The sequence below is a fragment of the Notamacropus eugenii genome, chromosome 2 (genome assembly GCF_028372415.1).
Source record: "Notamacropus eugenii isolate mMacEug1 chromosome 2, mMacEug1.pri_v2, whole genome shotgun sequence".
Lineage (NCBI taxonomy): Eukaryota > Metazoa > Chordata > Mammalia > Diprotodontia > Macropodidae > Notamacropus > Notamacropus eugenii.
This window is the reverse complement of record NC_092873.1, coordinates 472,872,652-472,893,506: the sequence shown is the minus strand read 5'-3', so window position 1 is coordinate 472,893,506 and position 20,855 is coordinate 472,872,652. Positions and strand designations below refer to the sequence as shown.

Genomic DNA, 20,855 nt, shown 5'->3' with positions numbered 1-20,855 from the left:
CTAAGGCTAGCTTCTTAATCATTATTCTCAAACCAGATTTGACAAATGCAAAATACAAAAATTCTTTCCTCAGAATTAAAAGCAAATTATGTATAAAAGTGCTGGTCTCCTTACTGCATTTGTCAGATTCGCAGTCTTCCTTTTCTAAACCCTCATTTTTCGAAGGGTGTTCTTTTCGTACAATCAGCAATTTGTTTATATCAGATGTACCTTGAATCTGAAAGATGAGTCAAAATTAATCACAATAATAGTCAACCATCTCTATTTAATCTTTTTTTTCAGTAATATTATTACAAGTTTTATTCCAAAATGTCTGAGACCGTTCTTATTTGGTTAACTTGATTTTCCTCCATTTACTTTTTTGATCAGGCTAGCAAAAGCAATTTTGTTAGTCATTTCAAAGAAATCATTTTTAGTTTTATCAGTTCTATAATCTGTTTGTATTAATAATGACCTATTTGTTTTCCAATTTTAAAAATGTCATTATTTGCAATCATTTGTTGATTTCCTAATGTCAAATTTCTAATTCGGTGCATTTATCCTCTTTTTTTTCTGTGTTGCTGAGGCATGTTCTTAGGAACATAATTTCTCATCTAAGCACTGCTGCAGTTAGATCTCAGGAATTTTATGTGTTGCCTTATCAACATCATCCTCTTTTACATGGTTATTATTTCTGTGATTTGTCCTTTGCTCCACTCATTTTTCAGGATGTCACCATTGAGTCTCCACTCAGCACTGTATCTTTTGCTTGTTCTCCCTAAATTACTTAATGTTTTCAGTGGGGCAGCTAGGAGGTGCAGTGGATAGAGCACCAGTGCAGAAGTCAGGAGGACCTGAGTTCAAATCTCACCTCAGACACTTGACACTCACTGGCTGTGTGACCTTGGGCAAGTCACTTAACCCCAATTGCCTCATCCTGGGTCATCTCCAGTCATCCTGATCAGTATCTGGTCACTGGATTCAAATGGCTCTGGAGGAGAAGTGAGGCTGCACAGCCCTTCCTCACTCAAAACAAAGTCAAGTGCAAGTCATGTCATCATTTCTCTGATGGCATGGTCTTCTTCAGCAACAAAGGACAAACATACCACAATGTTTTCAGTAAATTTGATTTTTAAAGGATATTTAGCATTTTTTTCAATATTTCTTTATAATTTTTCTGTCTCTTAGCATGTGGTCTTTGTGTAATAGGACCAAGTGAGGCTGAGAAATATTTGCAGACTTTAAAGTTTTCATTCAGATGGCATTATGATTCTTTTGAGTTCTGAATTCTCCAACAATTGGCTTAGTTCTATATTTTTCCCTTCTATTTCACCAAATATAATACTCATTTATGATTTTTAAAAAATCCCTACAAAGCATAGACTCAGCTCACTCCACTTTGCATCTACTACACTACCTGGTTCAACTCCACCACAAAATGCCCTTCTCAGGATAAACTCATCACTTGAAAGAAAAAAAATTTTTAAGCTCATCACTTTTAAACTCCCCACCAGGCTGCTAATTCATGCCTGGATTGACTTCACCTTCATCAGCCTCCTCTCTCCTCTGAGTGGAGGGCAGATATCCAAACTCCTCCCAGTGTCTTCCTCTACAGAGGTCAGAAACTGACTCTGCTTCGCACCTGCTACCCTGCCTGGTTTCAGCTTCATAGAGCAAGAGGCCTCCACACCAAACATCCCTGGTGTCCTGTCCTGCCCCATCTGCTTCAGCTTTCATGCCTCCTTTTGTGTGCTGTCTTCCAGTCAAAGGCTCCTTTCTTTTTGCTCATTTTATCTCCACTGCTTGGACTGTATCTACCACATCTCATAAACAGTTAGTATTTATTAGATTAGAATGGATTGGTCTAGAACATCCTGGGATTACCAGGCCTACTCAGAATTGTTTGTAATAAAAGGAAACAAAATAAAACAAACAAACAAAAAACCATCCCCTGGTATTATAGAAAGATTTTGAGTTAAACAGAGTTTTCTCACTAAGGAATTCCCTATGCTGATGACATCACAGGTCTCATCCTTATCCCTGACACAGGATAAATAATATAAGGGCTATAGGATCTATGCTTTTAAGGTGAAGCTATATATATATCTAATATATGTATACATTTATTTTTTTTAGGACGGTAAGTAGAATGTAAAAGCTATTTTATACAATACCCCGATGAGATTTGTGGGTAGAATAATAAGGGACAAATTTAGAATGCCAGGAATTATCCTTCTTACCTGACGACATGTGGGAGGTATTAAGCTGGGGGCAAAATACGGTTCCTCAGTAGCAACATTCATCACGCTTCCAAATACAATGAGAACATACTGCATAGTATCATCATAAATAGTCAGCTCACTGTAGCTTGATAAATTTTCCATGTAAACATTATTTTCTTCTAAATACTTCTGATATGTTAATTCCTAGAAATAAATGACAGAAATAAACGATCTGCCTCCTGATTTCCCTGGCTCCTTGCCCCCAAGTCTTAGCTGAAGACCCAACTTCTGCAGGAAGCCTTTGCCAATCCTCCCTGATACTAGTGTTATCCCCAGTTTAACCTGTATGTCTCCTGTTGGTAGATAGCTGTTTGCATGTTATCCCACATTAGACTGTGAATTCCTCAAGAACAGGGACTGTGTATGCCCTTCTTGGCATACACAATGCTTAGCACAATGCCTGGTACACACAGTAGTTGGTGCTTAATAAATGCTTATTGGCTTGACTTAAAATATAAGGACTGCCACACGATTTCATTGAGAGGAAATCATGCCTTTCATCTTTGGGAATCTAAAGTAAATATGTGGAAAATGGAGAACCATTGAACAGGCTTTCTATTTAGGCTTTCTAAGTCTTTAATAATATTCCAATGCAAAAGTTGCCTGCTGTGAGTTTAAATAGAACTGATTTTACTGGCTTATATTAGTCAGTTCCTAGTACCCACAGGGGGAGGAGAGGGATGATCTTATAGCATCCAAAATGGAAGTACAAGGACAAAAAGAGTGTCATTTTCCACAGGACTGAGGGGCACATCGTCATAGACTCATAACACTGGATGTGCCCTAAGTTCACCTCCCCACCCAGTATTGGGAATCTCCTGGACAATACCCCCCATAAAGAGTGGGCCAGCCTCTGCCAGAAGATCCCCAGCGATGAGCTCACTAGCACATTAGGAGGCCCATTCCAGTTTTGAACAATACATCATTAGAAGGTGTTTTCCTCCTATTGAACTGAAGGAAGTCCCATTGTGAATAGATATGACTCACTATAGCTGGATACATTTTCCACATACACGTTATTATAGTTCAAATACTTATAATATGTTAATTTCTAAAAAGTAAATAAATAAATGGCATAAAGTTTGTCCCCAAGTCCTAATCTTGCTCTCTGGGTTGGTACAAAAGATTCATTCTTAATCCATTCTTTGTGCCTCACGAGCAGAAAGTTGCAGATTTGAACCACAACTGCTCTATATTTGGAAAGCTCTCAGAACAGAATTGGGATGAAGAGGTAGAGGACCACAACAGAAAGGTGTAAATTTGAGGTACACAATTCCTCCACATTTCCTCTAAGAATCCTTTTCCTTCAGGATTCAGTTCAGGGACCACAACCTCAACAGACACCCTTTCTAGTTTGTATGTTCTCTCTCTCTCTCTCTCTCTCTCTCTCTCTCTCTCTCTCTCTCTCTCTCTCTCTCTCTCTCTCTCTCTGTCTCTCTGTCTCTCTCTCTCTCTCTCTCTCTCCTCTCTCTCTCTCTCTCCTCTCTCTCTCTCTGTCTCTCTGTCTCTCTCTTCTCTCTCTCTCTCCTCTCTCTCTCTCTCTCTCTCTCTCTCTCTCTCTCTCAAGTTTGGCTCATTGTATACTTACATAGTAGTCTCCTTTAGAGTGTATGCAGCCTTAGAGGAACGACTTTCTATTTTTCTTCCATTTTGTATTCTAATAGAAACACTACTCCATTGAGCACAAGGTGCCTCCCTTGAAGAGAAGACAGGTTAACCCAGGGGTGGGGAACCTGCATCCTTGAGGCCACATGTGGCCTTCTAGATCCTCAAGTGTAGCCCTTTAAATCCAAATCCCCTTAATAAAAGGACTTGTTTTGTAAAGTTTGGATTCCGTTGAAGGGCCTCACTTGAGGACCTGGAGGCCACATGTGGCCTCGATGTCACAGATCCCTACACCTAATAGTTCCTCAGTTTGCTCATTTCACATGACCTACTGCTCTACCCTACCAAAGATATACACAAATATGGTCATACCCTTGATCTTGCCATCACCTATATCCATGTTCACAAGCTCCAAAATTTCACAAACTCTGAAATGCCCTTATCTGATTACGTTCTATTGTCATTCTACCTCTCCCTTTGTCTTGCAACCTGAAACTATGTTCTTCAACCATACAATGACCTATAATCCCTCAGTTTTTTCCCAGACTATCACCTCTGCACTTGGCTGTACTCTCCTCCATTCCCCATCTTGACCGCTTTCTGAACCAATTCAAACCCTACCCTGCCTTTTTGGGTCCTTTGAGTCCTTATCCAATTACCAATCTTGCCATGCCAAACCTTGGCCTTTAATTGTTCCCACCATCCACTGCCTCTGCTCTTACACATTTACTGATGAAACTAGAAGAAATAATGAAACCATGCAACTGGGTTCACTACAAATTTATATGACATAATCCCAAGTGACCGTCAATGCAGCAAAGAAGTCTTTTACACTACACTAATTGGCTCAATATCCTACTCACCACAATGGTTTTTCTAAACCTTTTTTATCCCTCCTCAAACCTCTCATAGCTCCCCCATCCCTCATCTTTCTCAGCAAAGAACCTTGCCTCACATTTCACTGAAAAAAATGGGGCCATTCACCATGAGTTTCCTTTTTTCGCTTCTTCCTCATCTCACATCGCTCATATTTATTCCACCACTATCTCTTCCTTCACCCCTTTCTCACGTGAATAAGTGGGTCCTTCTCCATGCTAAAATGAAAAAGAATTCCCTCTCTTTGCATAAGTGATACCATTTCATCTCATCTTTTCCAGTAAATTGTCCCTTTTATCATCCTAATTCTCTCATTTATCTTCAGTCTCTCCTTGTCTACTGGATACTTCCTTACTGCCTACAAACATTCCCACATCTCTCCCATTCTCAAAAAACCCTCACTTGATCCATCCATCCCTAATAAATATTGTTCCATATCTCTCCTGCGTTTTGTGCTTAAGGTCTTTGAGGCCCATCTATAATAGGTGCCTCCACTTCCTTTCCTCTCTCCACTTAACTCTTGAGTCATGTTTCCAGCCTCATCATTTAATTGAAACTGCTCTCTCCAAAGTTACTAATAATCTCTTAATTACCCAATCTAATGGCCTTTCCTTCAATCCTCCTCTGCGGGATCTTCATCCAGGTCTTACCTGCTAACCATGAATGTCCCACAGAGTTCTAACCTGGGCGCTCTGCTCCCTCTGTACTATTTCTCTTGATGACTTCACCAGCTTCCTTGGATTCAATCATCTCTATGCTGATGATTCTCAAATTTATTTATGCAGCCCCAGACTTTCCACTGACCTTCAGTCTGAAATCTCCAACTGCCTATTGGGCATCTTGAGATTCGTCTCCTGAATCACTGAATTTTCACTGTCTGTCCGCATCCTTGGAATGCTTTCCCTCCTCATCACTGCCTTCCGGCTTCCTTGATTTCCTTTAAGTGTCAGCTAAAATCCCACCTTCTATATGAAGCCTTTCCCAATCCCTCTTAATTCTAGAACCTTTCCTCTGTTGATAATTTCCAATGTGGCCTGTATGTGACTGGTTTGTACATGGTTGTTTGCATGTTGTTTCCCCCCCCCTTAGACTGAGAACAAGCACTGTCTTCTGCCTTTCGTTGTGTCCCCAGAGGTTAAAACAGTGCCTAGCACATAGTAGACACAATAAATATTTATTGACTTGACTGACTGACATTCAATGAGCTAAGGTCCAGCTGAATGTCCATTAAATTATTCCTATTAGCACTATCTTTGTCTCTTGGGCTTTACCAAATCAATATCTGTGGAATCCACATAAAAATAAATATGAAACAGAGAATTACAAAGCTATAACTTCTCAGATGTCTTACATCTTCCTTGATAGTATTGTGATGAGTTACCGACACCATACACAGAGGCTTTAAGAGAGGTAGGTCTGAATTTCCAGCTCTAAATCTATGAATTATGAACTTTGTAAATATTCTTTTGTTCTGTGAAACATGACAGATCCTTATAGGGGAGGAAGCATGGTAGGGGAGGTAGAGAATTGACCTTGGAGTCACAAGAACTATATACAATATACATCATATACAGTCATGGACTTGAGTCACTCAACCTTTGAATGATGCACCAGGCAACCCTCTAAGATTATGTTACATAAGAGATACTGATCTAAATTAGTAGAAAGAGTTTCTGTACTGAGAGTCCCACACATTGCTGAAATCAAAGGTCTGGAAAAAAGAATTATAACAGTTGAATCACATGTCTTACCTCACCCATTATACCAGCCTTTATATATTGATTTGCTATGTTGAGTGCAACTTTCAACCACATTTTATCTTCTAAGAAAGACCAAAATACATCAAAACCTTCATATAAGTCTTCGAGAGAGATAAAACAGGCCTGAAAAAATGAAACAGAATAATAACAGCATACATATAAGCAGCAGGAATAAGACTATGAGAAAATGGGAACTCTATCCATACCAAGAATTTGGCCATTTTCTGGAGTATAATCAGGACATTTGTAAGGGTATGAATGTTATGGAGAGGAAAGGGTAGTCGACTGAGTAAACCAATCATACCATGCTATCCTAAATATCAAGGCACTAAGCCTTGATATATCCCTCGGGTGAAAACACAACTCGATTTCACTAAGTGGACACCTCCTGATTTCAGTTAGGAGTAAGAGGTAGTCTTTTCTGGTTGGGTGGGGTACTTAGGTGAGGAGCACCAAGAAAGTATTAAAAGGACTAATGTGTAGTAAGTGTCAAAGCCAGGTTGCAAAGCATTTTAAAAGGTCTACTAGATTTATAGTTAACCCCAGACATAATAGATTTTTTTATTAATTATTTTTATTAATTTATTTAGCAGGGGAATGAAACAGGCCTGTGGCTGTAGGAAAATCACCTTGGTTGCTATATAGAAAATAAATTAGAGAGGAGAGAGACCAGTGCTGCTACAATAGTCCATCTAAAGAGTGATGAGAGACTGGCCTATGGTGATAGCCACATGAGTAGAGAGAATAGAATGAATAAAAGAGATGCTGTGGCCAGAGAAATCACAGTACCTAAAAACTGATTGTATATATGAGGAGTCAAGGCAAGTGCTGTCCCTAAACTTGGAGCTCAGCAAAATCACTGGCCAAGTTTTCTTGTTGTAGGATATTCTGTGACCTCCCCAAAGTCCTACCATGACACCTCATCATAGTGTAGAGGACACCTAAGATTCTCATAGGTTAGGCCAGTAGAAAGAAAGATCTGGTAGCTTCTACCATGCTGGAAAGGCTTCAAGTCTGATTTCCAAGTACCAAACCAGCTAAGAATGGAGTGGCTCATCACAAGTAACTGGACATTTAATAATGAATTCTTTAATCACTACAGACCATGAAAGAGAAAAATACTACCATTAAAGTGACAGTGGTGAGGGAAAGACAGAAAAAAACAGAGACAGACAGAGCAGAGTGGGGGTAAGAGGATCAGGCAGAAGGAACTGAGAATCAAAGGTTTTAGACTATCCAAAAATATTCATTTAAATGTTGACACTCAACATGTAAAACCCTTATGCTAGTATCAAAGAAGGAAATCTAGGTTTGATGACAGGAAAAAAATGCCTAGCAAATACAGCTGTCTGAAAGGGCAAGGTCACCTCAGATAGTAACAAGGTTCGCCCTCACTGGAGGGCTTTAAGCAGAGGTGGGATCACAACTTGAGGATTACTTTGAAATGAGAATGACTTCTGTCCCTTCCTGCTCTAAAATCCTGTGATTTCATGATTCTTTGATCATTTAGGTGGTTTTCCAACTAAAAGTATCAAGAGTTCTCAGGGGGAAAAAAATCATACCATGATCCCTGAATTACATGAAAGAAAACTATCAAGGGACATTCTGGTAAACATTTAACAATTCCTTATTCCCCCCAAAAACTATTCTGGACACATTTTCAGGTTTAATCTGTATCATTAATGTTTTCTCTACCACTTTCTTAAGTCTCGAAGACTATCAATAAATCAAGCCCTGATTGGTAACATTTACTGATTTCTGAGGTACAAATGCTCACCCTGAAAATTTAACAATTGGCTCTCAGCTGGTTCAAGGTGACTCCAGTACACCCCTTCACGCAACATACAGTAAAAAAAAGTAGTGATGTCTGACCTGCAAAATAGTTTCACAGGTAGCTGTATAACCCACTTCTCTTTTAAGCAGACAACTCAACTCTCCTATAATGTCGCCACTTGTGACATATTCTGTAAATGTTTGGGGCAATTTTGCCTGTTCTCTCAGCTTAGGATGAATTCCAAAGTGAAGAAATGAACCATTTAGCTGCAAGGAGAGAAACACACACACATACACACACACACACAAACAAACACACACACATGCATTAAAATACACATCAGAAGTCATAGTTCCAAGAATAATAAAAGTTTAGTTTTTTTAGTGTCTCATGATTACAAGTATTTTATATGCATCCTCTCATTTGATGCTGACAACTGCCCCGTGAGATGGGTGGGGAAATAATTGTCATTTTCATGTTATAGGTGAAGGAGCTGAGGTTCAAATAGAGAAAAATAATTTGTCTATAGTCACACACCTAGTGAGTGGAAGAGAGAGGGTTCAGTTCCACACTTGTCTCTGACTATTGTACCCTTTGTGCTACCCCATGCTTTATATCTCAGGAAACAGGAGCCCTGTCAGAATCTTGTTATTACTTTGCTGAAAGGGAAATGTGTTTTATGTAATCTAGTCAGTTTGGAGAATGAGAATTTTCAGGCAAATCACTGTCTGGCTTAGATTTTAAACTTGAAAGTCCAGAAATTGTTTCCATTCTTTAAATTTTCTATTCTGCTCCCAACATTTCTTAGTATCTTAGACGCTGTCAGCTTATACTTGACTTCCTCTTTTCCCAAATATTATTGATGAAAAAATTATAAGCAATAGTGATATCAAGTTCCAGCCTCTTACCCAAAAATTCATCTGGTGGGGAGGGGGAGAGAAAGGATAATGGAAATAACATTTTAAATTTCCTGGATCTTCCTTAGGAATAGCACCTATCCCTAAGAGAATAGTTCAGAAACTGAGATCTCAGTCCTGTGTTGGCAAAAGCCCGCACTGCTATTTTCATGTATCTCTGCTCATGGGAATACTCCTTACCTATCTTCCAAGATCCTATTTGAATGAATCCTTCTTTTCCCTGTTTAAAGTGTTTTCAAGATTTCTGGGACTTTCCTCTCCATTCAGTCTATCTTCCCTTCCTCTCTCTCTCTCAATCCTACTCCCCCCAAACACAAACAGGGTGCTGTAGGCTTCAGGGGGAGCAGAAGCATCTCTGGTCCAAATACTAGCAGGCTTCCAACTTGTTTATCTGCATTCATGGTAGAAGGTTCCTGGTAGAAGGGTGTGATAGACCTTGGGTTGTCTTTGAGTGCATCATGGGATGGATGAAGGCACTCACTATAGTTTTTCTCTGGGTTTTTTTTCATCATTATTTGGTCGAGTACTTTTTAAAGACCATTACTAGAGTACACATGGGGGAGTGTCACAGCTTCTCTGTTGACCTTTTACACAGCCATCTTAACCAAAAGTCCTTCCCTGGTATAACTTTCTTAAAATAATTCTCTTCTCGTCCTTCCTTTTTTTTTTGACCAACCTCAGTTCATCCTGATCTTTGACACTATTGAGATTATTCTTATGAAGCTGCACGATACTTAAAAAAAAAATTTTAACTTCATTTTTAATAGTATTTTGTTTTCTCTAATTACATGTAAAGACAATTTTCAATATTCATTTAAAAGAAATTTTGAGTTCCAGATTTTCTCCTTCTCTCCCCCCTTCCTAAAATGGTAAGCAATTTGATATATCATACTTTCTCTTTTTTGTGTTTATCCTCCCACTACCTAACCTTGCTTTCATCTTTTGTACCTATCTTTTTAAGATTTCAATTGGCTAATGAGTGCCCTTTTCTTTATACAAATGTTTATCTTTGTCTTTAGAATTTCATAGTTAAGCGTTTCCCACCCTTGTTGGTGTGATCGCCTATAGGATTCTACCTGTTTTTACTTTGTACTCTTTGAAATCTACTCTTTAAGATGCATGCCAGACTATACCCAGCCTTCTTTTCCTCTTCTATCACAAACTCTAACATAGAGAAATGTCACTTCTGCACAAAGTTTCTACCCCACAAGTTAGTTCCTCTTTGCTGTTGAGAATCAGATCCAGAATGGCAATTTCCTGAATTGCGTTTTTCAATTTATTGTTGTTGTTCGGCCACTCATTCATGTTCAACTCTTCGTGACCTCATGGACCATAGCATGCCAGACCCTTCTGTCCTCCACTGTCTCTCAAAGTCTGTCCAAGTTCATGTTCATTCCTTCTGTAACACTATCTATCCATCTCACCCTCTGCTATCCCCATCTCCTTTTGCCTTCAATCTTTCCCTAAATTAGGGTCCTTTCCAATTTGTGCTGTCTTCTTATCATGTGACCAAACTCTTTAAGCTTCAGCTTCAGTATTTGACCTTCCAGTGAATAGCCTGAATTACTTTCTTAAGTACTGACTGATGTGATCTCCTTGCTATCTAAGGGACTTCTGAGAACCACAATTTGAAAGCTGCAATTCTGCAACACTCAGCTTTCCTCATAGTTTAACTCTTACAGCCATACATTGCCACAGGAAAAACTATAACTTTCACTCTACAGACCTTTGTTGTCTCTACTTTTAAGTATGCTATCCAAATTTGGCACAGTTTTCCTTCCAAGGTACATCTTTTAATTTCATGGCTGCAGTCATCTTTGAACCTAAGAACAAAAAATCTGAAACTCGTTCCATGTCTTTTCCCTGTATTTGCTAGGAAGTGATAGGACCAGTTGCCAGGATCGTAGTTGCCTTATGTTAAATTTCAAACCAGCTTTTACACTGCTCTCTTTCACCCTCATCAAGAAACTTCTTAATTTTTCTTCATTTCCTACCATCAGAGTGGCATTGCCTACATAGCTGAGATTATTGATATTTCTTCCAGCAACGTCAATTCCAGCTTTTGCTTCATCCAAACTGGCATTTCATAGTAAGCATTCAATAAATAGTTGCTAATTAACTGATTATGATATACATGTTAGGCATAAATGTTTAGTCATCTAAAGAAGAGGTTTTATGAAAGCTTTTAAACTTCCAGAGTACCATTTTTCTTATTATCTTAAATTATACTTTTATCATTGATATTAATGTTTCTTACGCTTGACATTCCTGAAATAATCAAGTAAATTCCTTGTGGCATGTCACCCTCTTTACATATGATATCTCCATAGTCAAAACATGCAAGTTGGGCTTTTTCCTAAAAGAAAAAATAATAATTACCATAAAATCTGATAGCTGAGTTTTCTAAATTAAATACTAAAGAGAAATATGAAATACAGACAGACAGACTGAGATAGCAAGACAGAGATAGAGAGATGAATTACTTGGAACTAACAATAATATTATTATGGATTGATTTTGGGATAGCAATGCTCAGTCACGTGTATTTCTACTCACTGTAGGCTGACTCAAAACATCTGATCCTGATGCAGAAGAAATCAGATTGAGCTGGTTTTCCCACTTTTAGTCAATTCAATAAATGTAGATAAACATGCATCAATGGCTTGGGAACTCACTTGATTGAAATCCCATTGGAAATCAATGAGCTTTCATCAAAATATCATGAGTTTAGAATCCAAAGGACCATAGAAGTCATTAAAACCAATTCCTTAATTTTACAGATGAGGATAGAGATGGTGAGTGACTTGTCTAGCCTCTCAGTGAGAGGCTGAGGAAAGATGTGAAGTCAGATGTTTCTGACTCCTAAGTCTAACGCTATCCACTGCACCACACCCCCTTTCACCGCATCATGCTGCCTTTCAAGATCAGACTTGGGAAAATAAGATACAAGGTTGTTGATGCAAGGTTCTTAGGATTGTGTTGGAGCTAGCTTTTGTTCATTTTCAACATGAGCATTTACACCTTGGAAATCAGCAAGTGCTATAAATCAGGGCTTGATTTATTGCTTTCTTGCTTGTCTAGACCAACTATGCCAAACTCAAATAGAAATGGATGCTTTTGGGACTCATATTGCATCAGAAAACCACAAATTAAATCATCTATGTTGTATTATATTTTATTTTGTCAAACATTTCCCAATTCTGCTTTCATCTAGGTCAGGAAGCAATGGGAGTACGTTGGAGGTTTGTGGCCAGTGAACTCTAAAATGAAGTGATAGAGAAAATGTTAATAAAGCCAATTAAACTTAAAAATGTGTCATGTTTCCCTTCCTCTCCCCATCTGTAATCAAAAGGGATTATGGACTGCACAGTACTTTCACTTTAGATTCAGATGTTAAGATACAACGGCACACATTCAAACAAGCTTAATAGGCAACTAAATTTATTTAACAACACAAATAGAGAAAGTTAGCAAGTGTATACATGTAATCTAATAGATAATAGTTAAGACAGAACAGAAAAAAAAGAAGAAATACATCGCCAGCCAAGTCTGAGCTTCATCACTTTGGCACAACCAGGGAGCCTGAAAGGGGGGAAGCAGTCAGCAAAGGTCCTGACTGGGAGAATCGACAGAATCAGGTGTCCCGGCTTCTGAAGCAAAGACCTCCAAAGATCCTTCTCCCACTCGATCCCTTTATACATGTAGCTTCAGGGGAAAATGACCAGAGAACAAGGAAGGAACTTTGGCCAAAGGTCCAGATGTTTACTTTGATGTATATGTCCAAGGACTGGCCAGATGCTTGAACACAGACAGCTCCTCCCTTAAGGAGTTTTTTGTAGCCCTGGCTACATGGTTCGTTAATTCTTCCAATATTTATGTGCTGCTTCCTTTGGCACTCCCAGTTATACATATCAACTTTAAGTTACATTCCTTATGTCAGGTCATGTGGCGAGGGACTGGGGAGAATCTTCTCAGTTTCCCTATACCATCCTAGCTAACTGGTAAACACTTACCTACCCACCCCTGGTGCGATGTGTGATTTCATGATGAAAAGTTAAAGAAAGTGTGTCAAAATCTTGGGAACTGAATGCCAAATTGTGTAAAATAAGCTACTGAGGCAAAAGGAGGGCTTATTATATGCTAAATTTTCTAAAGATGTAAAAAGACATCAGATTTATTGTATGTTAATAAATTTCATTATTTGATTTTATCCTAATTAGTTTGCAGGCAGCTAGGTGGCACAGTAGATAGAGTACCAGGCCTGAAGTCAGTAAGGCTCATCTTCCTGAGTTCAAAACCAGCTTCATACACTTACTAGCTGAGTTACCCTGGGCAAGTCACTTGACCCTCTTTGCCTTAATTTCCTCACCTATAAAATGAGCTGGAGAAGGAAATGACAAACCAATCCAGTATCTCTGCCAAGAAAACTCCAAAAGGGGTCAACAAAGAGTTGGACATGACTAAACCAACTGAGCTAATCCATTTATACACATGTATAACATAGACATGTATAATGACTGCATATGCACATATATAGAGATAAGTATTCTGTTGATTGATATTAGGTAATTCACCTGTATACAACAGTAATTTTCAAAAAAAGGCAGAATAGAAAACACTGGATAGAGAAGACCTTCAGCTTATCTACCTAAAGATGAAAAGATAATTGAAATATTGAAAATAATTTGTCCCTGAACAAAGAACTTAAAAGTTGAATTTTTCCCTCCTTTTTATTATCTATGTTACTTTTGTCTATCTTCTTAGTTCTCATGGCAAATTCTTGTTTAAAGGGTTCATTTCAATCTTCTCTCATATGTGTTTTTGTCCCCAAAACAACCATCTCTGGGAAGATTTGTATAATATGAACAATTATTATCTAGGAAAAAGGTAGTCCTGGATATCGTGGGGAAAGCATGCTTCTTTTTGTAGGTGGGGAGGTTCCAAACTCAATTGTTATGGTGATGGAGAATGGGAATTGGGGGAGAGGAAGTGTTTATTCCAGGATTCAATTAATAATTTTCCTATCACCGTTTGTTTGAGAATGGCATGCTGAAGATAAGTTGACTTCAGTTTGTAGGCTAGAGATACACTTCACCCAAAAATAGGATGAAAGCTAGAACATCAAACCTGGAATAAGAAATTTGGGAAGAGCTGGTAATTGCTCTATATATACATGTAAGCAGACAAGGCCACCACTGCACCTTTGGTATGAGAAAAAAGTGGACCATTTCAATGAGCAGTCCCAAAAAGGACATCGTAACTGCATGGAGTCTGTTAATAAAACACAAGGTCCACACCCTGGGGGAATCAGAAAGGGTTGCAGGAGGCCTGTATACTTCCTTAATCCAGGTATACACCACAAAGCTTTTATGTTCCAGTATACACATTCCCTGTCCCATGCATCACAGAGTGCAGGGTTTTGAATAGGTAAAAGTGGCCCAAAGATTGTAGTATGAGAACAGAACTTGTGTGCAGATATTCTTGCCCAGGAAAAAGAAACAGTAACATAAGTGTGGGTCACATAAGATAAGGATTATGATGCATATAGATCTGTCAGCTTTAGTTTCTGAATGAGATCCTTAAAGGCTGGCTTGCTACATAGTCTGCCAGACAAATTAGCCCCGTAGATTTAGCTGACTCAGAAAGGGCTAGACAGTTGAGCTCATGGGAGAAGGCATTTTAGACTCACTGGAATGTTTTGTATCTGAGGTTAAATATGATACTAGTTCAGTTTGTGGCTTATTTAAAGATATTAACAAGGGGCTGTACGTTGTGACAAGGATTTAGGAAAACCAAGTTTTCAAATAAGACCTTGAGAGCCAAAAACTCCTTTTCCCAGTACAATGTAATTCTGGTCTGTAAGGGTACATAAGTCTATAACTGGGTTGGATCCCAGTTGGGCTGAGATAATGGCCAAAATCAGTTTGAGTCAAATGGATCTGAGAGAAAAAAATGTTTCAGAGCTTCAGAAATCTGATCAGATTTAGGCAAGCATCAGGATGGAAAAAAATAACAATGGTAGTAGCCCAAGAATTCCAGGAAGTATTCCAATGAGTCAACAATGATTAAAGAAAGCTTTTCCCAACTTAGGTACACAGCACAGAGGTCTCCATGTACCAATATCTATGTATTTCTCATCTGAAATATATACTTATGGGGACTCCAGAGGACTTTCCAGTTAAGGACAGCATCACCCTTGTAGACATCCTTCTACATGCATCAAAGAGATATTATGTCATAGGAACTCAATTTCCATGAGGTCCAACATCAATTTCTTAAACTTTTTATGAAACAAGTATTTTTAGAACCATTCATACATGCATGAATGGGGCAGTGTGGATGGGTTTTGATCTGCATCATTGGAAGAAGTTTTGAAGCAATGAAATCACGTGAGTATTGAGCATTCTTACATAGTATGTTGAACCAGGTGTTTGGAGTAAATCAAGTTGTCATCACAGTAGATGATCACAGACCATGTTTACAAGTCTGGGAAGAAAACATTCACAAACCACTGGAATTCCATAGGTACTCTGTAAAGCCTGATCCAAATCACAGTCTCATAGGGCATTTAATAATGCCCATACTAAGAACAACAATCTTTCATTCATTCCTTTGCCAGAGTCAAATCAAGTTTTACAGCACATACTGAAATTCCAGTTTGTTATAGATCATAGGCTGCCATTTTCCCCCATTCCCCTAAAAGTATTCTAGGAAATCATCAATCAGTGGGAAGGGGTTTGTTTGCGTGATGAAGATGATACAAATGCATTTACATAGTGCTTTTAGGTGTGCAAGTGAGGAACCCTGAAGCCTAGATATATAAAGTGACTTGCCCAAAGTCACAGCTACTAAACAGCATAGTGGGAATTACCACTTAGGTCTCCTGAATGAATACTAGCTTGAACGCTCCCTTCAGGTCTCACTCTGGCCCACTAGTGACAAAGAAAACAGATACATATCATCCTGGGGAACCACAGGGAAGGAATCATTCTGAATAACACCAGTTCTGCCCAGCTGACCTTAGAGAATACAAACTGATTACCAGCCAATCTGAGCCCCTAAGAAAAGCAAGTTTTACCTTAAAGAATTCAATGAGAACATCTTTATTCTCCAGCCAAACAATATTGTGGAGAAACTTCTCAGGAGTAGGGGGAGGGATCGTCATTGGAAAGTTGCCCAGCGATTTTATTTTGGCAAGAAATAGCTAAATACAAACAAAATGATCATCATCAAGTCAGCTGACATTTATCTTTATATACTTTCATTAAAGAATCTGGGGCATGGTTAGATTCTTCTTTACCTTTAACTCACTGCGTCATATGTTCTACTTAAATGTTAATTGTCTATCCGGCTATCCTTTCCCCCTTACTCTCATCTTGTTCATCATTTTCATGAGCATATTCTCTCCAAGTGTACATACTTTTCTTTACTGTGTACTTACTATCGTACTTACTAAGTCTTTACCATTCAATTACTACACACTTTGCTGTCTTTATGCTCAAATGATCAATTTGGTATCTTCCTGTTGCAAAATACTAAAGACTCAAACTTATAGGTTTTCTATGATAGGTTATATTTCTATAAAACAGAATTCATACTGTAGCTGAAAGAAGGAAATTAGGTGGCTCACCACTCTATCCTCTATGCCAGCTATTTCCAATATGATTTTTTAAAAGAAATTTTTTCTACTTCCAATCTTCAGTCTTTATTTGATCCAGAATCCTTAAAGCTATGTTATTGATTTGTCATGATTTCATTAATCAATTATCATTATGCATTTAGTAAATGTTTATTCTGTTCCAGGCACTGTACTGAGTGCTGGGGATACAAAAAGAAAAGAAAAAATAGCCCCTGCTCTCAAACGTCTTACACTCTAAGTGTGAGAGAACATGTCAATAATTAGGTGGATAGAAGGTGATATCAGAGAGCAAGGTACTAGCAACTGAGAACGGATGCTCTAACTGGCATCCAAAAAAACCTGCAAGCAACGAAGGGTCTTATCCAGAGGTGGAGAACCTCAAGGCTACATGTGGCCTCGAGGCGGTAGCTTCCTCACCCCTGGTCTTAACCCATCTAGCTGTCCGTTGCTCTCCCATCCCATTCACACTTCCTCAAACTAGCTGGCATCCATCACTGAAAAGCAGAAAACCAAGCAAAACCATTACTATACTTGAGGTCTAGGAAAGAGGTTAGTGGAAAAAGGGGTATGAGCACTTACTAGCTTTAACAAGAGTCATCACATTACCTTGTTCATCTTGTTTCCTTCAATTTTATCAATGATGCCCCTTGACCAAAGGAATCTTAGATTTTTCAGTGCCTTACCAAGCACGTTCCGTATGGCTTGCTTGGTTTTTAAGGCAATGACAACTTCTTTGCACTCATGTTCTATCAGACCTAAAGTAAAGGATTGTCAGTAAGAGTAGCTTGTGTTTAGGTGATGCCTTACAGTTATGGGACACTTTATATTCATTATCTCATTTGGTTCTCAAAACTTTATATTCATTATTTAATTTGGTTCTCAAGTAGGCAAAGCGAGAATTCCTATCCCCAATTTATAGATGAGGAAACTGAGGTTTGGGAAGGCCAGGGAACTTGCCCAAGATCCAGGTCTTCTGACACAAACCTCTGTGCTCTTTGCACTCCATCAGCGTGCGTCTGAGGCACTAACACAGGGCTGTGAGGAACTCATAGTCAGAGGAAGCACACACCCTCCACCATCTAAATAAGCAGGCTCTTACTCCAGGTGGATCTGATTCAAGGGAAAACATTGCCCCAAATATAGAGAAATACTAATAACACTGGACATTTATAGTACTTTGAAGATTTACAAATTGTGGAACCAGTTGCCGTTCCAGAGGAATCATGATGAAACCTTTTTCTGCTTCAGTTTCCTCATCTGTAAAATGAACTGGAGGAGATAGCAAACCACTCCAGTATCTTTGCAAGAAAACCCCAAATTGGGTCACAAAGAATTAGAAACGACTGAAATGACTGAACAAAACTTGAGGAGACATGCTGTCCACATCCAGATGGAAAGATGATAGGTTCAGGTGACAGATGCAGATTGAGGCATATTTTTATTTTTTGTACATGGCTAATTCATGAATTGGCTTTGTTTGACTATACATATTCATTAAGGACTTTATTTTCTTGCTTTCTCAATGCCCGAGGGAGAGGGAGGTAGGAGGGAGAAAATTCAGAATTAAAAATAAAATTGAATGAAAAAAATTAAAGAATGAAGATGAAAAACTTTTACAAGTGTTTCTTGTATACAGTATCTTGTATAGAAGTTTATCTTATTTGACCCTTAAAACAACTTCATCGCTAATAAAAATAGTATATTCATTCCCATTCTATAGATGAAGAAATTGATCATCAGAGAGGTATTTTTTTCTCAGTTTTTTAGGTTGTCCGTTTTCACTTATGTTTCTGCCCAGCAACAAGTATGTGCCACACCTGCTTGGGTCCAAAAGGCTGTGCCATCATCTAGTTATGTGGGGGTTATTAAACCTAACTTGGCACTGTAGAGTTGAGTTTACAATTTCAGGTGTCTGTCAGGCAGCTCACTCCTAGAAGCACAATTCAGCTAAACCATCATAGGACTATAATAATTGGTGATAGGACCATGAAGCTTCTTTCTCCCAATTCACCATGGGGTTGGTTGGTTGGTTGGTTGGTTGTTGTCCTTCTTCTTCAAAGAGGACCAAAATGACATCACCATTGTAAAGTGAAATTTCAGTGTGTCCGACTGTAGCTGATCAGACGAATACAATCTCAGAATGCTCTACCACAGGTTGGGCACAGATAGTCCATTTGAATATTTGGGGTGAATATCCCAAATTTGCGCATCCTACATTTACTTTGTGCTGTCTCCATTCTGCTTTGCTCAAAGAGCGCAACAGCTTTTATTATGTGGGCATGCCATGCTGGGAGGTCCTGTGCCAGTGTCTCCCATGTTGCACAGTCAAATCCAATGTTCTTGAGTGAGACCTTGTTTCTTCTGGCCACCATGTGATCACCTGCCCCATGCAACTTCTCCATAAAATAGTCTTTCTGACAAGGGTACATTTGGCATTCAAACAATGTGGTCAGCCCATTGGAGTTGCGCTCTCTGAAGCATACTTTGAATACTTGGCAGTTCAGCTTACCTTATCCTGCCAGAACCTTCCTAAGACAGTTCAAATGGAAGCGATTCAGTTTCCTGGCATGGCGCTGGTAGACTGTCCATGTTTCACAGGCATGCAACAATGAGGTCAGCACAACAGCTCTGCAGACTTTCAATTTGGTAGTCAGTCTAATATCTCTTCTCTTCCAAACTTTTCTTCAGGGCCTCCCAAACACTGAGCTAGCTCTGGCAACGCGTGCATCAACCTCATTGTAATATGTACATCCCTGGAAAGTACACTACCAAGGCAAGTGAACTTTTCCATGGCATTCCAAACTTCTCCATTTGTTGTAATTGATGGTTCCATGTATGGATGGTGTGGTGGTGGTGATGGAGCACCTGTGTTTTTTTGGAATTAGCACAGGCAGCAGAGAATTGATCCATACTTTGTTGCATCTCAGCTTCAGAGGCTGCATTGAGTGCACAATCATCTGCAAACAGAAAATCATGCACCAACACTCCCTCCACTTTGGTCTTGGCTTGGAGCTTTTTCAAATTGAAGAACTTGCCATCAGTACAATAGCTGACCTTGATGTCGTGTTCACCCTCATTGAAAGTATTTATCAACATGGCTGAAAACATCATGCTAAAAAGCATGGGAGCAATCACACAACCCTGTTTTACTCCATTGATGACTGGGAAGGCACAAGAGCTTTGTCCATTATCCAGAACTTGGGCAAATATGCCATCATGAAATTAAAATACAAAATTGATGAACCAAATTTTGACATAATTTTCCTTAAGCTCCCATGACTAACAGTGTCAAAGCCCTTGGTCAGATCTACAAACGTTATGTATAGACCTCTGTTCTGCCCCTGGTATTTCTCCTGGAGTTGTCAGGCTGCCAACATCATATTGACTATTCCTCAGCCCTTTCTGAAGCCGCACTGGCTCTCAGGTATATGACCATCTTCCAGGTGAAGGATCAACCTATTAAGGAAGACTCTAGCAAGAATTTTGCCAGCAATGACTAAGAGAGAGATCCCCCTGTGATTGTCACAGGACAACCTGTTCCATTTACCCTTATAGAGATGGACAACAGAGGCATCCTTGGACTCCTGGGGGATAACCTCTTCTTGCCATATAACCTGGAAACTTTCAGCTTTTGTATGAGCAATGGTCCCCCTCCTTGTAAATCTCAGCTGGAATAGAATCAGCACCAGGTGCTTTGCCACATGAAAGGAGCCTAATGGCCCTCAAAACCTCTTCTTCAGTTGGAAGTCCAGCTAAGGAGAGATTGACTTCAACCTGAGGTGAATGGTCAATGGCCTCAGCATTGATTGATGATGGTGTGTTGAGAACACTATGGAAGTATTCAACCCATCTCTCTAGGATCATGTCCTTATCACTAATCAATGTGACTCCATCAGCACTGAGTAGTTGTGATGCACCATAGGTTTTTGGTCCATGAATAACTTTCAGAGAATCATAAAAGCTCTTTGGATTGTTATTATCAGCATGAAACTGAATTTCATTTACCTTCTTACTGAGCCAAGA

General features: G+C 39.1%; 1 protein-coding gene across 4 annotated transcripts in view; it reads right to left on the bottom strand.

Annotated features, from left to right (window-relative positions):
• The window catches only part of SLC9C2 (solute carrier family 9 member C2 (putative)), a 95,912-nt gene that overhangs the window by 9,907 nt on the left and 65,150 nt on the right, over positions 1-20,855 (bottom strand). For all 4 annotated transcript variants that reach the window (XM_072648593.1, XM_072648594.1, XM_072648595.1 and 1 more), the window contains 7 exons: positions 17,439-17,587; positions 16,272-16,397; positions 11,451-11,549; positions 8,375-8,542; positions 6,494-6,625; positions 2,220-2,405; positions 115-217 (listed from right to left, as the gene is read on the bottom strand). In XM_072648593.1, the coding sequence (XP_072504694.1) occupies positions 115-217; positions 2,220-2,405; positions 6,494-6,625; positions 8,375-8,542; positions 11,451-11,549; positions 16,272-16,397; positions 17,439-17,587 (963 nt within the window). The remainder of the gene's footprint in view (positions 1-114; positions 218-2,219; positions 2,406-6,493; positions 6,626-8,374; positions 8,543-11,450; positions 11,550-16,271; positions 16,398-17,438; positions 17,588-20,855) is intronic.